The sequence below is a fragment of the Apium graveolens genome, chromosome 9 (genome assembly GCF_009905375.1).
Source record: "Apium graveolens cultivar Ventura chromosome 9, ASM990537v1, whole genome shotgun sequence".
NCBI classification, from domain to species: Eukaryota; Viridiplantae; Streptophyta; class Magnoliopsida; order Apiales; family Apiaceae; genus Apium; species Apium graveolens.
The window spans coordinates 217,098,877-217,123,645 of record NC_133655.1 but is presented as its reverse complement, the minus strand read 5'-3'; the positions used below and the strand labels follow the sequence as shown (position 1 = coordinate 217,123,645).

Below are 24,769 nucleotides of genomic sequence, written 5' to 3'. Positions count from 1 at the left end.
TAACTACATACCATAATCGATCACTTTTCAGTTAATTTTGACGGTCTGGTTTAACGGTCGAAATATTGGCTAGGTTTAACTGACGTACCATATTTAAAAAAGTGTTTATCAAGGGGATTTCACAATCTAGGTTTGGTTATAGAAGTACTTTAACTAACTTAAACCAAAAATATAAGTGCTCACCAGTTTTAGCCCCGTTAATAATATTGAATGGTGTTAAAGTTTGTTTTGATCCTCAAAGTGCAATATTTACATACAATTTAACAGAAAAACTTAATTTTTCTATATCTATTCAGGTAACTTTAATTAAAAAGGCAATATATATTTTACATGAGTGCCCAAATACATTTTCGTAATAACAATTTTTTTTCAAATAATATGATATACGTTATTATTTCGATAAACACGTACTTTTATTGAAAGAAATATAATAAAATTGAGCTCCTCCAGTTAATATATATTACAAAAATTATGTTAACAAAATTTTCTAATGCTCTAAAAGTATCATTTGATCACCATTAAGTTCTTTTGGAAAGGTAGTCACAGACAGTTAAAAAAATTAATATAATTTCTTTCAACCTTGTCGCTCTGCTTAAATACTATTTGAAACAATATTATTCCTGTGTCGAATCATGTATAATGGGCCATGAGTTGATGCAATAAACGTAAGGTGGCGAAAAAATGCACCAATGATACATTACGATGGTTGATGATTGTTTTGTTAATATGACACACCAAAATCAAATAAGAAGCACGCGTATTCTTGTAGCAAAGTGGAAGAATAACAAAGGAAAAACTCTACTCATTTTGCAATTATATACAGATGAATACCTAGATCAGTAATTTTAGCCAGTTTTGATTATTATTTCAAATTTGTATTCTTTTGAATTCACAGTTCCGACCATTTAATTGTTGTTTAGCAGGACACGAATGCTTTGTAATGTTATGAGTCGGGAGCGAATCTTGAGGAGATGATCTCCTGTATAAAATTTTATTACTCGAATTCTAGATTGACACTTGCTGGTAATTAGTTCTTGTATGTTAAGTATGTTGTGATTTTTGTTTTTGCGGTTTTGGTACTAGTCTTTCTCGAATCTCTGATTTTCGAGCAAATGTATTCTCATTGAATGGATTTCACCGTTGTGATTCCTCCCACTGCCTTAAAGTGAGAAAATCATATAATTTGAATTTTTGATAGATTTTCGGATGTTTTTCCGTACTTCAGTTAGGGTGTTTTTAAATGGTTTATTCCCCTTATACTGTATAATTCCTATAACGTAATTTTTCTCCCAGTTTAAGGGAAAATTTACCTTTTTGATATTGTACCTCAATTTGAGGAGTGCTTCTTATGGATGAAATCATTATCAATTCTCCAAGTTCACTTTTATTAAAAAAGGTGCAGGATAAATTGTCCTTACTAATTATCCTTAGTTGTGAAAATAGTAAAAGTATAATACCGTAATCGATAGGAAAAAATATAATGGTCATGCATGATAGTAAACCGATTCCAATATGCTCATAATATAAACAAAGATATATATATATATATATAATTCGGTTTGGAGTTTCTACAGGATATAGTATAAAACATTTCTAATAATGGAGCCTAAAATCACATTTATTAAATATTTTTTCACGATCCAAACGTACATATGTGAAAATTAAGTCAAAATATAATTACAGAAAAAATTTCATGCAAATCCAAGTGTTATAATATTGATTTAATAATTATTTTATTTTCTTATATAATGTTAACGGTAGAGATTGAACGATTATTTTTTGTTATAAAGTGACCGATATAAATAAAAAAATTATTCAAAATTTGAATACTTACTTAATTTTACATGAAACATCCGTATGGTTGGATGTTTAATTTAATATTTAAAATTTGTGAATTTGAGGTGCACTAATAGAAGACTTTTCTATTATAATTTTTAGATTCTTTTTTCCCATGTATTGAAATTAGTGTTTAGGGAAAAGAAGAAAGCACAATCAAAGAGATGGAAAATATTGAATAGAAATACCTCTAATTAAAGAGAAAAAATACTCCTGACAAAAAAGAAAAGAAATAGAATAAATAAGAAATAAGAAAAAAAGAAATAAAGAAATAAAAGAAATAAAAAATACATTCAAGGCTGTCATCAGCAGATGTACCCTTAAACAGCTCCTCCAACCCCCATAAATGCAATGGCATCCTCTCTACACGCTCTGCATTAACTCCTACCGGTTCGTTTCCCTTCCTCAACCCCCATCCTCCTCTCTCTCTCTCTCTCTCTCGATATCATCTCCTTATTTTTCATCTTCCTTTTGTTTTTTTCTGTTTCTTTCACTCTAACAAGAATTCGTGTTCAATTCTGTTCACAAGAAAATGTTCTCCCCACCTAACACCCCACCGGAAAACCACTGAAATACATGTGCGCTTATATATCAGTATATCACTCATATAAAACAGTGGTTTTGAATAACAGATCTGATATATATACACCACCTTATGTTTTCAGTTTCGTTTTATAATTTCACTCTATTTTCTCTCTTCCATCTCCACTCACCGAAACCAGTAAGTTCATGTTACGTGATAATTTTACTTATTTATATCCATTTGTGTGTATTAATTACCATATGAAATTTAATTATTTAAATTTGCATGTACAATTGTATTTAATTTCGATGTTGTGCTCAGTTATTACATTTTGCAGCAAGATAGAGAGCGAAGTTAGAGAACTAACAATTCTCCACTAGCGAAATATTTGTGGGGGTTATGAAAGAATTTAGCAGTAATTTAGTTTCTAAAAAGAGGGTGTTTTTATTTAAAACCCTTGTCCACAAAATTTAAAAATGCTAAATTTTCTGTCTTGACTTTAAAGACAGGTTTTGTTATGGCGAAAAAGTCTTGACAGTCTTTAGAAACAGTTATCTCTAATCTGTTTTTATATGTAATCTACTTTATTAGTACTTCAGAAACTGCCAGAGAATCTATTTTGATTTTCCATGCATACATATATTCCATGTCACAAAGTCAAACATTAGAAAAAGTAAGTCTACTTTAGGGTTTGTAATATTCTCTCTCCTTTATATGAAGCTCTCCTAGAGTCATTATATACACTTACATTCATGCGTTTTTAATGTGTTTCCTGTGTCACCAGAGATTTGAGTAAGTCGCATATTTATTTTTCAATAGAAATAATTGTTTTGTGTAAGTTATTTCCTTTAATTCGTTCTATTTCTTTTTGGATTTTTTTTATTCAGATCTGGAGCTCAGTATTATTTGATTCTAAATATGAAGATAACTCAAGATATCATTCTACATATATGTGTTTAATTTGCAAGTGTTAATATAAAGTTTGATTGATTAAGATATCTAGATCTACTTTACATATATGTGCATTCCCATCTTTAAGGTAAATATATATTTTCTTCTGCCTTCTGATATTGCTAAGCTTTTGTTTAGGTGTTCTCCTTTTTAATTTTTCGAAAAAATAAATAGGATAAGTTTATTAGTTTGGTCGGATGAGTCAAGATTTATGAATTGTTTATTAATGAGATGTTTGTTTGACTTAATTTATTTCATTTCTTTTTGGTAGGTTGCAAAGCTTTAGCTTGGAAGAACCCTAGTTTTTTTCAAGTTAAGAGCATTACATATATCTAGTTTGAGAATCAAGATGTTTCAGCCAAACATGTTTGAAAACCATCATCATCTTCTGGATCATATGAGCCACCACCACAAAAGTTCAGATGAAAATGAGCATCAATTTGATGTACTGAGAGATGACGAGTTTGATACCAAATCTGGTGGAACTGATATCCTTGAAAACCCATCTGGTGATGACGATCAAGATCCTAATCAACGTCCCAACAAGAAGAAGCGTTATCATCGCCACACTCAAAACCAAATCCAAGAAATGGAATCGTAAGCCTAATTAGATATCTCAAACTCTTCCTTACTATAGGCTAGCTAGTATTTATATGTCCTTTTTAATTTATATTCATGTTTAAAAATTAACCTGTTTTTGTTGATTCTAGCATCCTTATTATAATTAATTGTTATTTACAGGTTCTTTAAGGAGTGTCCACACCCGGACGATAAGCAGAGAAAGGAGCTTGGTCGAAGATTAGGGTTGGAGCCTTTGCAAGTCAAGTTCTGGTTCCAAAACAAGCGTACTCAAATGAAGGTTATATTCAAACAAGTGCCTAGCTAGCTAGATTAAATTAACTGCTTATAAATTCAGTGCATTTCCTTCTTTTATACTAATAACTTCTTGTAACTAATTTATTACTTCTGTCTGAATCTTATATCTCTTTATTATTGTGATACTAATTATGTAATTGTTACTCTTCAACAGTACATATCATATTAGATATATTTGTGATAATTTTTTTTATTTATTTAATGAGGCATGGCTGGCTGTTAAAAATTTCTAATCACGTACATAAATATGTAACTGCAGTCTCAACATGAACGCTGTGAGAACACGCAGCTGAGGAATGAAAATGAAAAGCTCCGTGCAGATAATATAAGATACAAAGAAGCTCTTAACAATGCTTCTTGTCCCAACTGTGGTGGACCTGCTGCTCTAGGTGAGATGTCATTTGATGAGCAGCATCTGAGGATCGAGAATGCTCGTTTAAGGGAAGAGGTACTTTTATTATATATATAATTACTTATATTTCTCCAGCAAGTACACTTATTTTACAGATGCGCTACTGATATTGTTACCAAAAGCGCATTTTAAGAACACTCTAAAGTGCAATCAAGCTGTTTGATTAATAAATGAATGTCAATAAGGTTCATATTTTCATATTTTTCCAAATCCTATGTTGGTCATCAATAAGCAATTATTATTATTTTCTTAAAGCTTTATTTTGGCTACCTTAATAGTGATGCTAAATTCGAGTCTATTAATTAAGTATAATGTCATGTTAATGTTCTGTTTAAGATGATTTTTGTTCTACTACATAAAATTAGTAGTACTGCTGAATATTTATACTAAATCATTTGTAGTTTGGCTTATGCTCATTGTTATTTATGTTTCGACTTGTATTCATTTGATGTATAGCTTTAGTTTGTTTGGTTCGTATTTGGATCTTTGAGCCTCAACTTTAGTACTTTCGAGTACTGTTCTAGAGCTCTCGTGTCTTTGCATTCAGCTTGTTCTAAGGCGCTCTTTTGATGTCGATGCAAATTATGAAAAATGTAGATCGAGAATTTTAAAATTCAGAATACAAATATTATGAATGAATCTATTACTAATAGTTTTATATTTATTTCACTTTTCTTCAATTAGTTTGTCATTGCTTTGCGCTTTAGACAGCTCCTTTGCTTGCATTCAATAACTATGATGATGTGCATTAAATATATCGTACATCTGTGTTGGCATTTAAGTGATCACATATAATTCTGAATTTTGGCAGATCGACAAGATTTCTGGAATTGCTGCAAAATATGTTGGCAAACCTATGCTTTCATATCCTCATGTTCCTGCTCATGGCCCGTCAAGATCACTTGATCTCGGGGTGGGGAGTTTTGGAGCACAATCGGGTATAAGTGTTCCAGACATGTTTGGCCCTGGTGACCTTCTTAGGTCAGTTTCTGGGCCTAGTGAGGCTGATAAACCCCTGATAATTGAGCTTGCAGTTGCAGCTATGGAAGAGCTCATTAGAATGACTCAGGCTGGAGAACCCTTGTGGATTCGAAGCTTGGGAAATTCTGTCGAGTGTCTGAGTGAAGATGAGTACTTGTGTAACTTCCCTCGAGGGATTGGACCAAAACCCACCGGGCTCAAATCTGAGGCATCTAGAGAATCTGCAATTGTTATCATGAATCATATTAACCTTGTGGAAATCATGATGGATGTGGTATGTATTATGTTTTTATTGCAGTTGGAATGTTTTCCTTTATTAGCTTTCTGTTCATTTATTATCATCATGATCATATACATCAGAACCAATGGTCAACTGTGTTTTCAAGTATTGTTTCGAGAGCAATGACGATAGAAGTTCTTTCAACTGGTGTGGCTGGAAACTATAATGGAGCTTTACAAGTGGTACAAATACATTTTGACCTATTTTAATGCTTACACTATAAATTAAATGATATGCATTTTTTTAACATTTTTTTACTGATCAATGTAGTGATGTATATTTGTTTAAAGAGGTATTGAAATTTACTAACATGGTGAGCTTCTCCAGATGACAGCTGAGTTTCAGGTCCCTTCGCCATTAGTTCCAAGCCGAGAAAACTACTTTGTAAGGTACTGCAAACAGCATGACAATGGGATGTGGGCTGTTGCTGATGTTTCCTTGGACAATTTGCGTCCTTCCTCCATATCTCGATGCAGAAGAAGGCCATCAGGCTGTTTGATCCAGGAACTGCCCAATGGTTACTCCAAAGTATGGCTTACACTTTCAGTTGTTTCCCTGTAATATGATATGCAGATCTCTCTCTTTGTTTTCTTACTTAAGTACTTTTCTAGGTTACATGGGTTGAACATGTGGAAGTCGACGATAGAGCTGTTCATGATATATACAGAGCACTAGTTAATTCAGGCCTTGCTTTTGGTGCAAAGCGCTGGGTATCAACACTAGGTAGGCAATGTGAACGCCTTGCAAGTGCCATGGCAAGCAACATTCCAGCTGGAGAAGTGGGAGGTCCGTAACACAAACCATGCCGTTTTTTTTAATTAAGTATATGTAGTGTGCATATATTGATAAAAAGAAATATGTAGGTAGTGAGAGTTAGAGATGAAAAGGATTTGATTATATTATATTGCTTTATGAAACAGTTATAACAACTCCTGAAGGAAGAAAGAGCATGTTGAAGCTGGCAGAAAGGATGGTTTTGAGCTTTTGCACCGGTGTTGGAGCTTCTACTGCGCACACGTGGACCACCATTTCAGGAAGCGGTGATAATGATGTGAGAGTCATGACCAGAAAGAGTGTAGATGATCCAGGCAGGCCTCCTGGTATCGTGCTTAGCGCTGCAACTTCGTTTTGGATTCCAGTTCCTCCAAAAAGGGTTTTTGATTTCCTCAGAGATGAAAATTCCAGAAGTGAGGTATGAATTATATGTTAGATAATTTGCAGAATTTTTATTTTCATCCGCTACTAAATGCGTGGTGTCACAATTAATGTCCCCAGGACATGTATTGAGATAGCTGTGTGGAACACAAATAGTTTTTCGTTAGGGCAAATTTTATATTGTCTCCGGACAACAACTGACGTATATGACAGATTCCACAAACATACTTAAAACAACATTATATGAGATGAAGTTGTAAAGTCGCTATGATTGGTGAGGATTTCTTTAATTAATAAATTTCCATTATGCAAATGATCAATTATAAAAAATTTAATTGTGGTTTAATTTGTCTGCTTCTTATAATCCTAGAAAGTAATTAAACAATATTAAGTTCTAGTACTTCCCTAACTTGACTTGCATGTACAGTGGGACATCCTGTCAAATGGTGGTCTAGTGCAGGAAATGGCACACACTGCTAATGGTCGTGATCCTGGAAACTGTGTCTCTCTACTGCGCGTAAATGTAAGTAAAAAAATGTTCTCTGAGCTTCATAAGTATCAGTCTTGTGCCTTTTATGCTGAACTATATATTAAACTGAAATTGTAGAGTGCAAACTCAAGCCAAAGCAACATGCTTATTCTACAAGAGAGCTGTGAGGATCCTACTGGCTCCTATGTGATATATGCACCAGTAGACATTGTTGCTATGGATGTGGTCTTGAATGGCGGTGACCCTGACTATGTTGCTCTTTTACCATCTGGATTTGCTATACTTCCTGATGGTCCTGGGCAGAATGTCGGTGGAATTCATGAGGTTGGATCAGGTGGATCTTTACTCACCGTTGCCTTTCAGATTCTGGTTGATTCAGTTCCCACAGCAAAACTCTCCCTTGGATCTGTGACAACTGTAAACAGCCTTATTAAGTGCACTGTAGAAAGGATCAAAAATGCAGTAGTAGCTGGTGATCCGAACATTTGACTCAATTGGGGATACATGAGGTATGGTTTTTCTTTTTAAATTTAAGAACCAGATTTCTTTGAAGATTAATTACACAATAGATCTCAAGTGGTTATTTTTTTGAAGTTTAAGGTTTGTGAAACAGAAATTAAGTTGGATGTTCATGAAATGCTGCTTGATAGAGCTATTATTTTGATAGAGCTATGATTCCCCCTCGAATAGTAGTACATGGATGAAAAGACTTGATTTATTGTTTCAAACTATAATAACTAGGGGCAAGTGATGAACAGGGTTAATTAGTTGCGGACTAGCTGGTTTAAGTTTTAAATAGATGTTCAGTTCTCTCCTTGATCGGAGAACATTTTGATCAGTACTGGTGATATTCTTCCAAATATAATCTTGCTTATATAATTATACATTCGAACATTGTGAATTAGAGGATTAAATTTCAGTATCAGGCATGTTTCATATGCATTATTATTATGCATGCTTAGTAATATAATTTATCTTCTAAATAATGACGTTGGCCAAATTTGATTTGACAAGTCTTAATCTTGTTCTAATCATTTTGTTGTTAATTGATCCACTTTAATTGATTTGCAGTTAGAGTAGGGGCAAAAAGAAGGAGGACTGTGCAAGCTTTGTTTATTGTGGATCATATAACCAAACGAGGAAGTCAAGAACGCACCATAAGGATTTTGTTTTCTGGTGTTTATCAGAGGTATTGCAGCTGGAAGGACTAGTGCATATCATACACCAGAGAGCGAGGGTATAATTGGTTCGGGTATTGACTTTGCCCATGGATGATCATTCTAAACATAGGTTACATATAAGAAACTTCTGTTAATTTTGTTTCCCTTCTAGACTTAGTTCAATAGGTTTTTGGAATTGTGTGGTTGCACAGCGATGTTTTTGCTGGTAGACTTTATAGCCTGTACTTTTGGGGTGGTTTTGGCTTTGATCCAACTTATTACCAACTTGCCCCGTTTTGCTATTTGAAGTGATAAAAACTAGTAGCTTCTGCCGACCTTGTGTAGCCTTTCTTCTAAATCTATATTGATATTATATATTAGACTATTAGAGGTTGCTGAGCCTAGCATAACCAGACATGCATGTCTGAGGTTAATAGAACATAAGTGTAGCACTGGGTTATGTTTTTATCCTAGAAAATCTGCAACCGCTACCCTTTAGGGTGTGTACTGGGTAAACCTCGTAGGCTCACGTAGCATTGGGGTATTTTTGTGAATATTACAAGGGGATTGTGCTTATATATATAGATTTGTCATTAAAATTTTACATTACAAATTGTCCTAAACTCGGGTAATTTGTCTCTGTCTTTGGACAAGCTCAGGCCCAATTTTCTCTATATATTATTAATTATATAAGCTGGGATCTCTTGAGCTTCGGAAATATTGAGAAACTCAGTAATAGTTTCTCTCAAATAACCCGGTCTAAGTTTCAGCTTAATTATATTATCTAGTTGTGGTTTATAGCGCATCTAAGAAATTTATTGCAGCTAACAAGATGATTGCTTATATCAAAGTTCAGCTCTTGGGGTTTATCGATTCATTCTTAAGCAACAATTAGTCATTATGTACGACTCGAATGTTGAGATGCATGCATTGGGAGATCTCCCATATAGTGCATCTTTTTTGCTTGTATTTGAATTAGGCATTGGTTAGTTTCTGAAAACGGAGGAGTTTTTTTGTTGTTGTTTAGTTTTAAACATGGGGTGTGTTTAAATTGATGATATAGAAAATGTGTTTTCTGTCCATATGTATACAGACAATTCTTATCTTAGGGTTGTAATTGAGGACAAGAGTTCTAAATTCTAATCATTGACTGAAACGAACAAAGTGAGGACCTCTGTGTCGTCTGCATATCTATGACTGTTTTAAATGGGAAGAGTACAACTACCAAGTGTCACATTCCCTAAACGTCTAATTTATGCAAACAGACGGACCGTTTAATTTGACTAAGTTCTACAAGTTAAGTAAGAGGGGTGACCCGGCCCCCATAAATTTTATCCCCTTGTTTGTTTTTCATGTATATTTGCAAAATGTGTATCTTTAAATTAATTCTTATTTTATGTTAATAGATTTTAAACTGAGGTAGAAAAAATATAATAAATTATGGACAAAAATGACGAGTGATGTAAAAAAATATAATATATTATGGACAAAAATGATACTCTGGAATGTAAAGAATATATTAGATGGTCTAAAACAAATTTTTGTGTTGTGTGTTACCGGTTTAACATTCAAGTGTGTGATCATTGAGGAGCTGAACATGACTTGTGTAAGTGTGAATAATACAATATTTGTAACAAATTAAGTGTGAAGAATACAATGTTGTTAACAAATTAACATGACATAACTTTAGGCTCTTTTTTCTACAAGTCCCTTCTCAAATAGTGTACGATAAATATGTCCTACTTTTAATTTTAATTAAAAATATATTCTAAACCAAAGTTTCTTTTCTAATATGAATTTGACCATAGTTAACCGGCTCACAACATAATTTAATAGACTTTCTTCTCCCAGTCTTTTATAATTTAGTAATGACATAAATCTACTCTTGTTTGTGTGGCATGCTAATATATAAACATCTTGAACCTAACAACTATTTCTTTGAAGAAATGTACAAGCATTTTTAACATGGCCCTTGCACTTGCATGTATATCTTTGTACATATTGATTCTGAAATGCTCCAGCAAGGAGGCGTCTTAAATTTTATTTGATTTCGCAAGTAGATGAGGAGAATATAAGAGGATTCTGAAACCCGCTCTTTTTGCTTCTAATTTTGGAGAGCTTATGTAGTTTTCATTCATAATGCCAGGCCGGAAATTATTAATGTAATTAGCACAAAAGCCAAGCCCAACATAAGAACCTAATCTGGTGTGATAAGTATTACTCTGAATTTTGGATAATTTGATTTATACTCTTAAGAATGACTTAGCAAAGTTTAGGTGTGTATTTATGTCTTCAAGCAAAACCAACCAAGTTTTATAAATGAAGTAAATTAAATGTCAAACCAGGTAGTATGCCAAAGTGAAAAAACGTGAAGAAATACATACACAATTGCAGATCTCTATCTTGTAGAAGAAGATAGTAAATCAAGTATGTAAAGTAAAATGTTCAATCTATATTTCTGTTACATCACAAATGAGCATAATGTTCTGCTTATATTCTAAACTCCATCTATTTTGTAACAGCTCATACTTATTGACTTGATCAACATTATATGTATGTTGACTTACTTGTAGGTACAAGGCTGACTTGTATATTGTGTAACATCCCCTCAAGTTGGGAGGTGCCAAATAACTGACGATGCCAAACTTGGACAGAAGATACTGCATGTAATGAGAAGACAGGGCCTTGGTGAGCAAATTGGGAGGTTGCTCCTTTGAAGTAATATGTTAAGCCCGGATCACTTGCTGTTGAACTTTCTCTCGAACAAGGTGACTGTCAATTTCAATATGATTGGTACGCTCATGGAAAACTGGATTAAACGCTAGATGCAGGGCAGATTTATTATCACAATGCAATTAAACTGGGGTAGACACTTCAATGCCAATAAATTTCAGTAGAGACAATAGCCAAACAAGATCACAGCAAGTGTCATCTAAAGCACGATATTCAACTTCACTGGATGAATGAGAAACTGTGACCTGTTTTTTATATTTCCAAGAGATCAGACAAGAACCAAAAATAACACAATAACCATTAAGAGAGGACCTGGTCAAAGGACAACCACCTCAATAGGAGTCAGAACGCTTGCAACTGCAGTTTGTTGTTGGATGGAACGAAAAGACCTTAACCTGGGGTGTCCTTGAGATATCTGACCACCCTAAACCCAGCCTGTAAATGATCCTCAAGAGGGCAAGAGATAAACTGGGCTAAAATGTGTACAGCATAGCTAAGGTGGTCTGGTAATGGTTGAATATATCAACCTACCCACCAGTCACCTATAAGTTTTCACAAAGAAGGAGAACCTGATTTATGCAAAGGGTGGTTTTGCTCAATAGGAACAGGAAATGGTTTGGCATCTTGCAACCCAGTGTCCCTCAAAATATCCAAACAATACTTCCTTTGATGTATGTAAATATCAGAGTCAGAACGAGCCATCTCTATCCCCAGAAAATATTTCATAAACCCCAAATCCTTGATCTTAAACTGAGTGTGAAGAAATTGCTTAACTTGATAAATTAAATCCATAGAAGAATCATTGACCAAAAAATCATCAACATAGATGAGAACAACCACAAATTTTTTATCGCGTGATAAAGTGTATAGACTGTGATCACAAGGGCATTGAGTAAAGCCGAACACTAACAGGGCCTTGGTAAGTTCAGAGTACCAACAACGAGGAGTCTGTCAAAGACCGTAAATAGATTTCCGAAGTTTGCACACTAAGGAAGTGAATGAAGAAGGAAAAGGACACCCGGAGAAAGAGTCATATAAACCGTCTCATGTAAGTCACCGTGCAAGAACGCATTCGTAACCTCCATTGATGAATAGACCAGTGTTTACTAGCTGCTATAGCCAACAAAAGTCTCACAATGGCCATCTTTGCCACTGGAGCAAACGTTTCGAAGTAATCTAACCCATACGTTTGAGTGAAGTCCTTGGCGACGAGGTGAGCTTTACACCGTTCAACCATACCATTAGCTTTCTACTTGATTTTATATAATCATTTGCAATCAACAATATGTTGATTAGGAGGGGTTGGCACTAAATCCCATGTGTGATTAGATTCTAAGGCAGCAATTTCTAATTTCATGGCGTCAACCCATTCAGAAATTTTAACAGCTTGGGAATATGTATAAGGAGTAAGCACCTTGTCTGTTGTAGCCATTAATGAAGATTATGAAGGTTTAAAGAGATGAAAAGATATGTACTTGTGTAAGGAGTACAAAGATTACCTGTACGAGGAGCAATGATATCAACAGAGTTAGTAAGATGAGAGGGAAGTCCTGTAAACTCACTAAACTTCTTGGGAACGGCCTTTGCTCTCTAAGGTCTAGCTGAAACGGACAACTCTGTATTAGAGGTGAGAGATTCAGGTTGATCATGTGTATCAGAAGAGGGAAGAACAATTGAGAGAGGTGTGTCAGCATCAGTGACTGATGTATGTATTGGAAACAAAAACTCATAAGAAGCCATGTGAGAGGTGTGTTTATTTTATCGGGTTTTCTAATGTGTGCCCACAATAAGCAATAACTCCTATGAATTTGGTAAAATTTAGTGCTTATTGTGTGCGTTTGGGCACACATTAGGAAGACCATTATTTTATTTCTCAATAAAATAAACAATTCTGGAAGTATAACATTTCCTAGTATGAATATCTATTACCCAATATTTCTCCCTACCATATGGATAACCTCGAAAGACACAAGCTAACATTTAAGGAGCTAATTTATCTTTAGGTACAACAACCTTAGTCATTGTAATAATCCGCACTTTCGGACTATTAAATCTAAATCAAAACTAATAGAACATCCACTTTATTAATTCAAAAGTCGACCATTACAAACGCGCAACAAACGAAAATCCAAAAGTCAATCTACTCCAATTCTAAGTCATCGAACTCCAATACTATCCAACTCGAATCTTATACGAAACCTGAAATATCGAACTCTAATACTATCCAACTCGAATCTTAAACGAAACCTGAAATATTAAAAGGATGAGCTGCGAAGCCTAGCAAGCAACTACCGTCCAACAAATCAAGATAACATTTTTAAGTTTTTTGAAAACACAATTTTAACATGCTTGACACATAACACATATCACACAAAATCACACGTATATTCGATATCAAGGTGAACAAAGATGCAGAAGATATAATCAATAACCATAATCAAAGCGAAGCATACAACACATTCTATAATTCACATAATTAAAATTCTTAATCAATCAATAAATCTTAATAACAAATTCTTATATTTAGTCTCTCGTCAAGTGAAACCGAAGCCTGACAAGGTATTGATGTGTTTCGTAACGTGCGCAAACTAGTTCTAAGTTCTATGTATCACACTATCCAGTGATCGGAATCTAATTCTTATACGTGACTAAGACTGGGGATTTCCTTTTAATTCGTTTCTTATCAATCACATATCAATATCACACTTACGATTTAAAACAAATATTCGAGCACATGAACCAAACAATATAAGATACGTTACACAACAATAAATAGCAACAACAAGTTACTTACGAAACAAATACCAACATGTAAGCCAATAATATATACGAAGCAAGAATAGTCACTTACATAATAAGTATGCAAACAAATAATACAGAGAAATGGAAAATTGATTACCTCAATCACGCAAACAGATAATACACACCAGAAAACATGATCAATCATTAGCAACCCATCAAACACGGCACATCTAAAATCTCGATTTTCTCCAAGATTTCAATTCTGATCAGATCCTTATTTGCCACTGTTGACCCTCTAAACGATATTTTTTTAAAAAATATGAAGCACGAAAGTTGTAGAGAACAAAAATTCCTTTCCGAAAAGTCTAGAATCACTATATTCCGACTTACGATGAATTTTCTACGAATTTTACAAAACTGCTGATATTTGTTGAAAAAGATCTACGAATTTTGACAATAAATTCGAGAAAAACGAATATGGTGTATTTTTAACGATATAGAACCCTATTTCTTAACCTACAAGTTATCCATATTATAATCTAATCCAAAGTTTAGGCCCATTAGTCTAATTCAAATTTTAAATCGTAATCCTTATCAAATTTTAATCTTTTATTCTATTATTCTATTATCAATCTAATTTTAAAAATTACGGGATATTACATACTACCCTCCTTAAAAAGAATTTAGTCCCCAAATTCACAACAATCCTAAAGTTCGTGACACATCTACCCCCTGATCTACCAAAGGTCAAACTATGGTGTCAAGAATGCATCCTAGAGAATGTACTAGTCGCATACCTAATATACTCCGAAGGACAACCTACTCTTGATACCAACTGTAATAGCCCGCACTTCCAGCCTGTTAAATCTAAATCAAAACTAATAGAAAATACACTTTATTAATCCAAAAGTCTATTACAAGGGTGAACATTACAAACGCGCAACAAACGGAAATCCAAAAGTCAATATACTCCGAATCTAAGTCCTCGAACTCCAATGCTATCTAACTCGAATCTTAACCGAAACCTGAAATATTAAAAGGATAAGCTACGAAATCCAGCAAGCAATTACCGTCCAACGTCTCAAAATAATATTTTTAAATTTTTTGAAAACATAATTTAAACATGTTTGACACATAACACAGATCACACAAAATCACGCATATATTCAATAACAAGGTGAACAAAGATGCACACGATATAATCAATAACCATAATAAAAGTAAAGCACACAACATCTTCTATAATTTACATAACAAAATTCTTAATCAATCAATAAATCTTAATAACAAGTTCTTATATTTAGTCCCACGGTCCTAAATCAAACCTTATGCCACACTTTGCCGGTGACCGGCATCTTATACTTTATGCCACACTTTCCAAGTGACCGGTTTCCAATTCTTATTCAAAGGGGGGCTAGTTTACGTCCCTCATCAAGTGAAACCGAAGCCTAAAAAGGTATCGATGTGTTCCAGAACATGCGCAAACTAGTTCTAAGTTCTATGTTTCACACTATCCAGTGATCAGATTCTAATTCTTATACGTGACTAAGGCTGGGGATTTCCTCTGAATTCGTTTCTTATCAATCACATATCAATATCACACTTACGATTTAAAACAAATATTGGAGCACATGAACCAAACAATATAAAATACGTTACACAACAATACATAGAAACAAAAAGTTACCTATGAAATAAATACTAACATGTAAGACAATAATATATACGAAGCAAGAATAGTCACTTACATAACACGTATGCAAACAAATAATACAGAGTAACGAAAAGTTGTTTATCTCAATCACGCAAATAGATAATTCACACCAGAATACATGATTAATCATTAGAAACCCATCAAACACGACACATCTAAAATCTCAATTTTCTCCAAGATTCCAATTCTGATCAGATCCTTATTTTCCATTTTTGACCTTCTAAAAGATGTTTTCTTAAAAAATAGCACGAAAGTTGTAAAGAACGAAAAGACCTTTCCGGAAAGTCCAGAATCACTGAATTACAACATACGATGAATTGTAATGGTGCTAGAATGGGTAATGGCGGCCATATTACCAATAGGTAAATAGAGATAAGACTGCATAATAATAGGATTTTATAACAGATAAAAATGACAAACCACATGATCTGCAGCTCCTGAGTTTAATAGCCAAGTAATACAATTACGGTGAGATGCAGTCTGCATAGTATGTGTTGAAGAAACTGTACAAGAAAAATTACCTTGAGCAAAAGCATTAGCACCTGGTAAATTAGAGCCAACGGTAGCAACATCCGCACTAGAGGTATTCCATGGAGCCAATGACTTAATACAGTTTTGAATCATTTGAGTCAGCTGCTGATATTGGGCATCTGTAAATGGTGAAGCAACCTTATTGCTAGTAGTAGCGGCACAGTCAGTAGAAGCAGTGACAGTAGCAATCTATGTAGCATTGAACTGAGAACCGGTAGTTGATCTTGGTTTAGGCTTAGGTTGTCCATAGAGCCTATGCCATACAGGATAACCATGAAGACAAAAGCATTTGTCTCTGGTATGGGCACTCAAGTGACAGTAATCATAGAGAACAGTACCATCAGCACCAGGTGTTCATTTCCTACCACTCCTTGATAATTTTGATTCCGAACTCCTTGACCAAAGGCCTTTTGATGGTTTCTAGCAAATTTGACACTCATAGCAGCATTCTCAATAACAAGTACAGAATTATGACAATCACGTTGCACCTCTTCCTGAAGCACAATGAATATTCCTGACTTAAGCTTGGTAACGGTTTCATCATCAGTAATTGGCCACGAATTGCAGTGAATTGATCACTTAGTACCCTTTTAAAAACTAACTGAGTTTGTTAACCTGTTCATACGCATCTAGTTTGGCAACATTTGCACAGCTGCAATTACTGTTAACATAGGTACATTTCAGTTACAGTTCTAAATTATCAATTTCATTTATTGGTGTCCTAAACTTAGTGAAGTACGCAGTAATTGACATAGTTCCTAAAGTAACTGAGATTAATTATTTTTTCAATTGAAATACTCGTAGAACATTACAATGAGAGAAATGAATAGAAAGATCCTCCAAAATTGTTTTAGCCATAGCAAAATAGACAACGCTACTACGAATTTCAGGAGTGATTGAGTTCAGTAACCAAGACAACACCATATCATTGTATCAATAATAAACAACATACAAATTAGATGTTACTGGAGGTTTAGGTAGTGTACCATCAATCAAGCATAATTTCATCTTTGCTGACAAAGCTAATTTGATTGACCTACTCCATTGATGATAATTTTGCTCCGTAAGTAATTGTGTAACTAACTCCATACCTGGATGATCATAATTATGTATATACAAAGGATGATTCATATTGATAACAATTATAGAAGATGAAGTCGCCATTGGAGACGATATTGGTGGAGCTTGAGGTGAATAACTAGGTTTTGGACTTAAATTGAGTGCAGCGGAATACAATCGAGTACGGGTCATTCATGAATTAGAGATCGTAGCTATAAATCATCAAACAATTTCTTTGATACCATGACAAAATATGAAGAAATATGTACACAAGTGTAAATTTGTATCTTGTAGAAGGAGATAGTATATCAAGTATATAAAGTATAGGGTTCAATCTATATTTCTGTTACATCACAAATAAGCATAATGTTCTACTTATATTTTAAGCTCCATCTATTTTGTAACTAACTTGTGCCAGCTCATGAAAACTCATATTTAATGACTTGATCAAGACCACATATATGTTGACTTGACTTATACATGTTGACTTGTATATTGTGTAACAAAAATAAATTGTCCACCACTTACATTGTAATTCCTCACTTCCTGCTTCTTTGTTCTACAAGAACCATCTGATTCATCTATCTTACCACATGACACATGTAATGGAGAACTAATTTTAATCTTACTAGTTGGCGGTTGATTCTACATGATCCCTTAAAATTAATTTTTATGCCAATTTATTGATAGGTATTCTTGTAATATTTTAGTTAATGGGAAAATGAATATTTTTTTACTCTACTATTTCATTTTTTGCCACAAAATAAATTCTGTTAACTCTTTTAATCCTTAAACTTTAACACTACTTTTTAATCCTTAAACTCAGACAACAGCTGCTTGCATTCATCGACTATTCTGCCAAGGTATATATGAAAGTTTGATAGCTTCACTTCTGATTGCTTGAATGATGGGCAGGCAATCTGTCTCGACCTCAACCAATGGCCACCTTTTTGTTTTCTCCCAGCTAAGAGCTTCATGTACCCATATTGCCTCTGCTAGCTCTGGGTTTATACTTCCCCGTCGGCAGGTAGATTTGGCCTCCAACAACTCTCCTCTGTGAGATCGAGCAATCATAGAGAAACTATAGCAATTGGACTTACTAAAAATTGCAGCATCTGTGTGTACTTTAACTGTTCCTTCCAGTGGTAGTTTCCAGTGTTCAGCTCCGTCTTCTTGTGTCATGGAACCAATAAAATTGTCTAAAGTTTTATCCTGTGCCATTGGTAAAGTATTAATTTTGCAGTATCTGCAACTTTCGTAGCCCTTAGCCCTTTTGGTTTCCACACCAGGTCAGTCCTATGCCTCCAGAGGTATTATTAAGTTCTCCGCCTTGTTTCACGTTGAATAGATCGGCTAGTCAGTCCATGAAATTAGTTAAAAGTCTTGCAAAATTTATATATTCACCCAATTTTGTATAAAATTGGCGATTTTCACCTCCTTAATGATGTACTGTCTCCACGATTTCAGAGGCCCTAATCCTTTTCAATCATAAATCTACTAAACACAAAATATCTGCAATAGTAAAAATAATTCTGAACTAGTTAACAAAATACAAAATAATTCAAGTTAAAGCTAAAAAGTTATTATTTTTATTGGATGTGCAAAACCACTCATTAAATTACGATAATTCAATTTAGCCAACATTTAATTCTCAATAGATAAAGATAACATAGCTAAGCCAATCCATCATGCAAAACTATCTAAAACATCTATAACATACTCCCTCCGTTTCAATATAAATGTCCACTTTTAAAAAAATTACGCATAATAAGAAATTCTAACATAATTAAAAAAGTTATAATAGTTATCATATTTATTGCATTGACTACATTAACTACACCATTGTTTATGGTAGTTTATGGTAGAGAGTTAGTCTCGGAAATAGAAACTAGTGATATAATAATTGTGTGTGGTGTAGAATTCATCTTGAAAATATAAATTAAATTTTATAATTTAAAAAGTGACATTGAAAGTGTAAGTAAGTGGACAACTATTTTGAAACAGATATTTTCTTCAAAAGTGGACAGTTATTTTGAAACGGAGGGAGTAACATTTATCAATAAGCGAAACCCATGATACCAAATTTGATTTCACCTTATTTTGATTTCACCCCATTTTGGTTCAACCCAATAATATACAACTCTATATTATTTTATTTTTAATGAATAATAAAAATTATTGAAATCATATTATAATTAAAATTCATATTTTGATTTCACCTTTGTAATCTCACTTCTCATATAACTCTATAACATATTTTATTAAAATAATAAAATTATTGAAATCCTATTATAATTTATATTATAAATCTAACACAAATAATGTACCTTTATTTTGATTTTACCCCAATAATTATATTTCTGATACAACTCTATATTATTTTATTTTTAATAAAATAACTGAATTATTGAAAGCGTATTATAACTATAATTCCTATTTTAGTTTCACCTCAGTAATCCTATTTTCCAAATTACTCTATAGTATCTTGTAGTGAAATATTATAATTGTTAAAATGGTCTTATAATTATAGTATCGTGCACCTGGAGGAAAAGAATTGATAAGTTTTTAATTATTTGCTTGAATAATTCCAATAAATAATAAATACAAATACTAGTACTACATGTATGTTTGTATTTGGAGTAGACCAGGTAATTTTTCACATGACACGAGAATTGTAACGCCCTCCTAACCCTGGTCAGAATTTTGGGGTTCACAACACACACACACAATATATAAACCTGTATATAAAATATTATATACATTGACCCTTCTTTACACAATCACGGATCGCAACAGGTTAAAGTATGAAAACAAGCCACAACCTTAAATTTAATTATATCGTACCAAATCCCAACTAGTTCAACTTACAATTGATAATGATATCATTCTTACAATCTTGCATAACTCGTCTACAATATAAAGCTCCTGCTAGCTCGATCCAACTTAACCTAGAAGCTTAGCTCGCACACTGGACTGGGAATCCTCGTTACCAACAAATTTCCTTTTCAACTGTTGAAAATATAAAAAGGTTTGCAATAGTGAGCTAACTAGCTCAGCAAGTCATAATAGCAACAATTAAGGTTAAACTATGACCAATTGAAATGATTCAGAAGAATCAAGTTTCTGAATAAGCAATGATTAGAATTGGATATTCACTTTTCATTTTAAAAACCAAGGTTAGGCTGCTGATCAGTCACGCACTAACCACGAGCAAGACTCTCAGCTTTGCTCTATATACTGGATCCAAGGCACACATTGGCCTATTATGACCACGAATCTGGTCCGACCACGAATCTAGTCCGACCACGAATCTAGTCCATATTTAAAAACAATCCAATTCCAGAATAACAACATGATAAATAATGTAATTCAATAAGCTGAATCATAAACAACATTTATCTTGAAGTATAGGGTGATTCACATTACCATGAAGGTATAACAAGGAATTCAAAAAGATTGGCTTTCAATCAAGGAAAGAATCAGAAGGTAGAAGACCAAGGGATCAGAGTTACAAGGATTGGTCTTCTGTTAAACAAGGTATAAGGGTTGGTAGGTCAAGCAATTCAATATCAGAAATCAGTATGTAGTAAATATATATTTGTGGAGTGGTATCGTATATGTCTGGCTCGTATCTGAGAATTCAACAATCAATGGGTTATGAAGAATAAGGCTTATGACTCAAGATCAATAAGAATCAGGGTTCAAGATTGAATAATTTGAAGCACTTGCAATACAAAATCGGATTTATTTTGAATACTAGCAACATGTTATGAGAGAGTTCGAAAATATTTGTAATATATCTTGAAGAAGGTTCAGAAGTACTTGCCTTAACACAGATGATTTCCAACTTTACTTGTACTCATCTAACATTTTTACTTTTCAATCACATTCCTTCTTTTTCTATGTCTTGCTTTTATTCATCCATCACTTGCCTTCTCTTTCTACACTTCGATTCTATTTATGGATCACTGGTTTCCTTTTCTATACCTCGCTGACTCTACTAAGCATCACAAGTATCTTTCAATATTCAATCTCATATTATTCTAATCGTCCCCTTTATTTTACCCAAATCCGATTTACGGATTGAAAGTTACAACAAAAACCGTCAAACAATAACCACATAGGCATATACCATATCAATCAGATAGCACGTAGCACATAGCACGTAAGATATTCGATCAAAATAATTTTCAAAGAAGATTCGGGGATAAAATGATTTTCCAGGTATTTAATACGAATTTTTGAACATTTTTCGGAATTAAAATGGCCCTCATAATCATTTTATAATTAAATAATAGGGTTCGAACACCCGAATCTGACTTTAAAATAATTTTATAATAATTATCGAGTCTTGAAAATAATTTTAAATAATGTTTTAAAACTCGAAACTGTTTTTTAAAATTTTGAAATTGGAAATAAATAATTAAATCTAATCATTAAATCAATTAAAAGTAATTAATAATTAATTAAATTTATTAATCAATTAATATTAAATTAATCGAATAATTAAAATAATTAAAAACTAATTAAAATTAATTAATAAAATAAATCAGATTTATTTTTTAATAGATAAATAATTAAAAAAAATCTGAAAATAAAATATAAACAGAAATAGAGTTTTTATAAATTTTATAAACAGAAATCCAAAATTTGTAAATTTTTAAAATTGTAATACCAGTTTTGCAAGCTAGGGGAAACTTCAGGGGCCAAATAGCATTTTGCCACCCCTGTCGTCTTCGCGAGTTTGGCCGGCCGGACTCCATGGCCGCCGCCATGGAGCTTTTCCGGCGGCCGGAAAATAGTCCAGAACTTGCCAAAATCACGGGGTTATGTTCTTCTAGCTTGCAGAAACTCAATTACACGATCATTCCGGACAAATTCACGGCCAAATGGCCCCAACTTCGTTTTGAAGAAAAACGCCGCCGCCTTGAACGATTTTCCGACGAAGCCCTTCCGGCTATCGTATTTTCACTACCCATACATCAATAGAATCGTCTTTGGACGATCTACAATTCTGTGCAATCAATTTCATGTAATAACCCTTAGTAAAGAAACACCTTATTTTAAATTAAGAACATTCATACCAAGAACCCTAATTTCATTTCTGAGAATCAAGCACCCTTTTCTATATGTTATTGAACTCGATTTTTGACATATAATATACCAAATTAATCAGGAGAAAATTATCTACATGATTATGCCATCAAATCATATCAACAACATCAAGAACAAAATTTCGTAATTTAATCTTTAATTAATTCGAAATAAAATAATTAAATAAGAAAAATACCTTGATTCCTGCACAAAAAATGGATGGTTGATTCAGAAAGGTATTTTCGAGAGTTTCGATTTGATATATGGCACGCCCGAATCGGTGTTCGATAATGCCTTCGTTCATGGGTTTGATTATGAAGAACGCAACGTTTTTAGGGTTTTTATCTGTAAATTCTATATTTCTACTGATCAATTATGATTATACGAATAAAATGAAATAATGAAAGGGCTATATATATTTATGAAATATTAGTTCGTGTTGGATCATTTTGGATCGATAAATTAGTTGTTTAGCCGCTAAGTAACTGCAAAAACGATCCGATTTGGTACTTGTATTGGATAATTATTCAAACCGGGCTTTTTATAAAACACTTTATACAAAAATAATGTAATAATATCCTGTCTTTCGAGAATACGGGTTTTGTTAATTCACCGAAATGATTATCGTATCGAAAATCTTGCGTCGGGCCGCGCACGAGTCAAACTGTAATCCGGATTGAAAAAGTCAAAACACGGAAAATGTCTGGAGTTACCATATTAGGTTAGGAAGGAGTTTTCGGAAGAGTTTCGGGTTGTAAAAACGTAAAAAACGGTTGAAGTTGGACGATTCCCAGCTTTATAAAATAATTTTGTAATTATTCAGAAAATAATTAATAAATTCATAAATTAATATAAAATCATATAACACTCCAAAAATTACCAGAAAAATATCACAATTATCTATATTTTATTCTGGACATAAATAAATTAACATACCCATATCTTATCATACATACACATCCAAACATGATTATCAACCTTCAGATAATTCACCAAAATTCACATAATAATCACATAATATTCATTTATTAATAAAAATAATTACACGCTATGTCCCGGATATTACAAGAACGACACGAAAGTTTAGTGTTTGTGTTTGCCTTTTGAGTACACAACGAGACTAGTGTCGATTTTGTGTTTACCTTTTGTAAACACGACACGAAGTACACGAAAAAGAAAGTACACGAACACGAAAGTACACTTACCCTAAATGGGTCGGTTTTGTGTTAGACATTTGAATATACGACACGAAAAAGTACAAGACACAAAAATATACAACACAAACGAATTGACAGGTCTAATTTGGAGGCCCTAGGCAAATGGCTAGGCTAACTTCCCCTAAAGACGCCCCGTGTATACAATAATGATAAGAATAAGAGTAACATATATTATTTTGATTGGTTTCATCTTTGAAGTAAAATGTATGTATCTATACTAATAAATTATTTTTTAAGTTAACTATTTAATATATATGATTTATGATCCTAGTACTTCTGGATTAAACCGAATAATCTTGACTTGGTAAGCTAACTAAGTCAAACTGAATTTAGTTGAATTATGATTTTTAGGATACAAATCCAAATAAAGTATAAAAAAATATTTAATATTATAAATAATATATATCAAAAAAATTAAATTGATATATATATATATATGTGTGTGTGTTTGTGTGTTTATAATCACAAAAAATAAAATTTACTCAAGAGTTAAAATTAAAAATATATGAAAAATGTGATTTATAAATTTTTTAAAATAAAGTCATAATTCATTATAGCATGACGGTTCTAAGATATACTTCTTAAAGAAGATGTCACGGGTTCGATTCTTGATACCAACACAATTTTGATTTATTTTTTGCATAAACAAAAAGTGGTGGCATTTTTGAAATTACATAGTAAATCTACAAAAACTAAAAAAATAGTCATATAAATAATATAAATCAATATTTTATTTATCAAAAGTTAAATAATAATAAAAGAATTTGATAAAAAAAAAGAGTAGCTTATCTTATAAGAATTTTAAATTGAACTCAAAAAGTTATGTAGATAAATGGTGGTGACATATAATTTATGAGTAGAAGATTAGATCCTTAGGGGTTCAATTGCTAGTTTATACACCAATTATAGGATATTTATATAAGTTATATATGAGTGACCCATTAATTTGGGGTATATTAAAAAAATTCCCAACATTTTAAGGTGTTCAGTTAGGCTATCATATGTATAGGAGTAA

General features: G+C 33.0%; 1 protein-coding gene and 1 long non-coding RNA gene across 3 annotated transcripts; one reads left to right on the top strand and one right to left on the bottom strand.

The window, feature by feature from the left end:
- Positions 1–2,214: 2,214 nt before the first annotated feature.
- LOC141684290 (homeobox-leucine zipper protein PROTODERMAL FACTOR 2-like) lies at positions 2,215–8,999 on the top strand. 2 transcript variants are annotated; one of them, XM_074489205.1, is made up of 12 exons: positions 2,215–2,557; positions 3,582–3,907; positions 4,052–4,169; positions 4,446–4,634; positions 5,410–5,853; positions 5,940–6,041; positions 6,187–6,387; positions 6,471–6,645; positions 6,780–7,051; positions 7,442–7,537; positions 7,622–8,013; positions 8,576–8,999. In XM_074489205.1, exons 2-11 carry the CDS (start codon positions 3,660–3,662, stop codon positions 7,991–7,993), a joined length of 2,217 nt encoding a protein of 738 aa, XP_074345306.1. In that variant the 5' UTR covers positions 2,215–2,557; positions 3,582–3,659; the 3' UTR covers positions 7,994–8,013; positions 8,576–8,999. The 2 variants fall into 2 exon arrangements, with proteins under 2 accessions (XP_074345306.1, XP_074345307.1); XM_074489206.1 differs by lacking the exon at positions 2,215–2,557 and adding an exon at positions 3,065–3,151.
- Positions 9,000–11,041: 2,042 nt separating this feature from the next.
- On the bottom strand, positions 11,042–17,781 carry LOC141682997 (uncharacterized). Its single transcript, XR_012560040.1, has 3 exons — positions 17,371–17,781; positions 16,375–17,045; positions 11,042–15,164 (listed from the first exon to the last, which is right to left on the bottom strand). It is a non-coding gene; the product is annotated as an uncharacterized LOC141682997 (long non-coding RNA).
- Between the last annotated feature and the right edge of the window lie 6,988 nt (positions 17,782–24,769).